The sequence below is a fragment of the Pyxicephalus adspersus genome, chromosome 6 (assembly GCF_032062135.1).
Source record: "Pyxicephalus adspersus chromosome 6, UCB_Pads_2.0, whole genome shotgun sequence".
Taxonomy (NCBI): domain Eukaryota; kingdom Metazoa; phylum Chordata; class Amphibia; order Anura; family Pyxicephalidae; genus Pyxicephalus; species Pyxicephalus adspersus.
In genome coordinates, this window is record NC_092863.1 from 107,998,133 (window position 1) to 108,001,992 (window position 3,860).

Consider the following 3,860-nt stretch of genomic DNA (forward strand, 5'->3'; position numbering starts at 1 on the left):
GGGGGATTTCCTATAAGGATTATGGATGGGTTTTCCCCTTGTAGCACAGCTGCAGTATGTGCTGGAGAGTATTATGGAGAATTATGGTCTATGGCGGCCTCTGCCGGTCACATGTGATACTACAGTGAATAAAACTAGCCGAAGATGGAGGTTACAGAGAGCACTCCGGCGGCATCTGCTGGCCAAACGTAATATTACAGTGGATATGTATGTATGTATGACGTTTAGTTATAAGGGTGAGAGCACAATAACTAGTAGTTTTCCATGTCTGCCCACAAAAAATATGGCCGTAGTCCACTAGTTTTTTCTTCCCCTAGTCTAAACCAATCAGCACGCAGTGTGATTTCGCACATCGCGGCACCTGGCCAATGGAGAGGCCGGATGAGGGGGCGCGGTTGTAAACGTGGCGTTCGTCTGTAACGCTGGGGATTCTGGGAGTGTTGGCAGACTACATGTCCCAGAGTGCATCACGGTGTCTGTGACGTCATTTGTGTTGTGTTGGAACCCGGAAGAAGGAAATTGTGTGACAGGGATCGACGGTCGGTGCGTACCGGGGAAGGTGAGAGCAAATCCCGGGAATTCTCCGACTTTCCCGACTCCGAGCCCTGCCCCCGCAGATGTTTAGTTGTTTCCCCTTTCCAGAGGGTTCCAACCCCCGCCCCCATTTACCTCGGGTGTCAGTGATTGGATGTTGAAGGGAGGGGGTGGGGCCAGGGGCCCCTGTCAAAATGTGTGGCCCTACACTGTACTTGACCCCTGTCTCCTGGGCCAACCAATAGGCATCACCGAGGGCCCCCCAACAGACAATAATCTCTATGGGGCCCCAGCACTACCTCTATAGGGGCCAAACCAGGTCATTGCCCCCCCATCAAACCCTTATATAGGGGTGGGGGGCCAAATAATGGAAACCAATCAGTGCTGCACCTCATGTCCATAAAATGCCCCTCCCCCTGCATTCTATAGGAGGAGGCCAATGTTATTATGTACACATTATATGGGGGGCCCCGAGATGAGGGGGCCACTAATCCCAACCAATGTCTTCTCTTTCCAGATGTCCCTGCTTGCAGAATTTGGTGGAATGGAGGATTGTGACCTCCTGGACTTCCTGTTGGATGATGTACTTCCTGTTGTCCCCGAGGCCTATGGGAAGGATTGGGGCCCCGCAGAGGTGAAATATCTGAAGAGGAATTTATATGTGGGGGGGACCGTGTAACATCTTTATAAATGATATAGAGTTTGGGATTTCTGTGTTTGCAGATGACACCAAACTATGTCATGGAATTAAGTCCATACAGGATGTCTATAATCTACAAGCAGACCTGGATGTACTGTGTGATTGGGCAGCCATGGGGCAAATTACATTTAATATAGATAAATGTAAAGTTATGTACTTGGGGGTAACAACATGCATGCTTCATACTGTCTAGGGGGAATACATTTGGGGGGGTCAGAAATGGAGACGGATCTGGGGGTTCTGGTAGATCATAGACTTAATAACGGCATGCAATGCCAAGCTGCAATATATAAAGCTAGTAAAGTACTTTCTTGTAATAAAAGAGGAATAGACTGCAGAGATGGAGACATAATCCTGTACAAAGCATTGGTCACACCACATCTGGAATATGCAGTCCAGGTTTGGGCCCCAGTTCACAAAAAGGACATTGTGGGATTGGAGAGAGTGCAGAGAAGGGCAACTAAACTAATAAAAGGAATGGAGGAGCTCCGCTATGAGGAGAGATTAGCTGAACTGAATCTATTCTCCCTTGAGAAGAGACGTATAAGGGGGGATATGATCACCCTGTATAAATATATAAATGGTCCATATAGAGAACTCTCTTCCCCATTATTCACTGTAAGGTCATTACAAAGCACAAGGGGGCGCTCTTTGTGTCTGGAGGAAAAGAAGTTTAAGCTCCGGATAAGGAAGGGATTCTTCACTGTAAGGTCTGTGAAAATGTGGAATCGGCTCCCTCTGGAAGGAGTTTCAGCGACTACTATAGATTGCTATAACCCCTCTAGCGGTATTCCCAAATCACACTCGGGGGCGCTTTAACCTAAAACCCCCCCTTACCTTGCTCCGTTGTGGTGCTGCAGGTCCTGGGGACACATCCTCTCCCTCCGATCTCCAGCCGTGAAATACAGAGACGTCTACAGAGTTTCGGGGCGGGCCGGAGTCCAATACATTTTCATATAATTTATATATTTATTTATTATACATTCTGTTATATTACAGGTTTAACTATTTTTTTATGTCTTTAATAATAAATTTATGAAATATTGGACATATATACATTATTTATACATGAGTTATGTCTGAGGATTACAGGCCTACAATGTAAAATACATTTCCATGCAAAACAATCGTCTGCTTTTTGCATAAAAATACGGACAGAATTAGAATGCCGGGGGAGGGGGATCCTCCATCTTCCATCTATCCTGTCATTGGTTCTAACATGGAGCATGACAGCCGGGTCCTGTCCAGGCCCTCCCAGTAATTTGCCCACCACATGCCGACCCTGGCACTGACCCTGGCAGCGGGGAGACAGCAAACCATTCGATGGAAGGGATCCGGGTAACAAACTCTTGCAGGACAGAATGAGAATGCGGGGGAGGTTCAGACAAAGCTGGATGTAGAAGCACAGAATATAACTGGGGGTTAGAGATATCAGAGACTGCTGATCCAGGGAACATCCCATTGCCTCATGGAATCAGGAAGGAAGTTTTTCCCGTTGAAGCAAATTGTACCCGGGGATTTTTTTGCCTTCCTCTGGATCTGTGTCCGTGGGGTTTTATATCTGGGGTATATTTATTTCCCTGGGGGGTGAATTTCATGGATTTATATCTTTTCTCTATCCTGACTCGTAACATCTCTGTGTCTCCTCATAGCAGCCTATCACATTTGTCCTCTTCCCTTTCTGTGTGTCAGCTGTCCGTTCATCCATGAATGTCATTCACCTGTGATGAATGTGTGAATGATTGGTGTGGTTCTGTGTTCAGGATTTCTGTGACCCAGCAGTGGAGGGATTTCTGTCGGAGCTCCTGGGCAGCCCCCTGTGTGAGGATCCCATCTCCCCTCCAGCCAGTGACAGCGGAATATCTGAGGGTCAGCCTGCTGCTCCTTCACCTGAAAGCTGGGACTCCTCCCCCCCCCACATTGTACAGAGCGAACACAACTACTCCCAGCTCCAGAGTGTGCGCACGGACACCTGTGATGGAGACGTCTTCATAGACCTAGGTAAGGAGCCACCCATGGTACTTTCTGTGTGAGCCCTAATGCCCCTCCTGGTGCTCTGTATACCCGACTACTGCCCCCTCCCCCCCGGGGGGTTGGGATTTGGGTTTATCAGAGGAATCCGGGTGATCTCAGGGATCTAAACCCCAATATTTTGTACCCCGATCTTCCTACAGATGTCAGTGTGGACCAGTGTGATGTCCCCATCGCTCTGTGCATGGAGGAGGAGGAGGAGGAGGAGGAGGATGAGGGTGATGGACATTTCCTGACCCCCCAGGTAAGTTTAATATTCCGGGGGGGGGGGGGAGCAGAGATTTGTTGGATTTTATAATGACGCCTTGTCTGTGTTGCAGATAATTCCGCTGTCTGAGGAAGAATCTCGTCTGCTAAAGAAAGAAGGAATAATTTTACCCCAACATCTGCCCCTTACCAAGGTCTGTTCACACCTCCATGGTTACAGGGTTTGTCTGCTCCTCATTATTCACTACCTGGCAAAGGGCCCCTCCAACATCTTCACCCGCCCCCCCAGCACAGGGCCCCTCCATTGTCCCTCAGCCCCGGCACGGGGCCCCTCCATTGTCCCTCAGCCCCGGCACGGGGCCCCTCCATTGTCCCTCAGCCCCGGCAC

The 3,860-nt window shown here is 49.1% G+C and overlaps 1 protein-coding gene across 1 annotated transcript in view; it reads left to right on the forward strand.

The window, feature by feature from the left end:
* The first annotated feature begins 426 nt into the window (after nt 1–426).
* Nucleotides 427–3,860, forward strand: part of CREB3 (cAMP responsive element binding protein 3) — a 5,902-nt gene continuing 2,468 nt past the window's right edge. The window contains exons 1-5 of the mRNA XM_072413636.1: nt 427–559; nt 1,052–1,168; nt 2,998–3,235; nt 3,409–3,509; nt 3,586–3,666. Coding sequence (XP_072269737.1) covers nt 1,052–1,168; nt 2,998–3,235; nt 3,409–3,509; nt 3,586–3,666 — 537 coding nt within the window. The 5' untranslated portion in view covers nt 427–559. The remainder of the gene's footprint in view (nt 560–1,051; nt 1,169–2,997; nt 3,236–3,408; nt 3,510–3,585; nt 3,667–3,860) is intronic.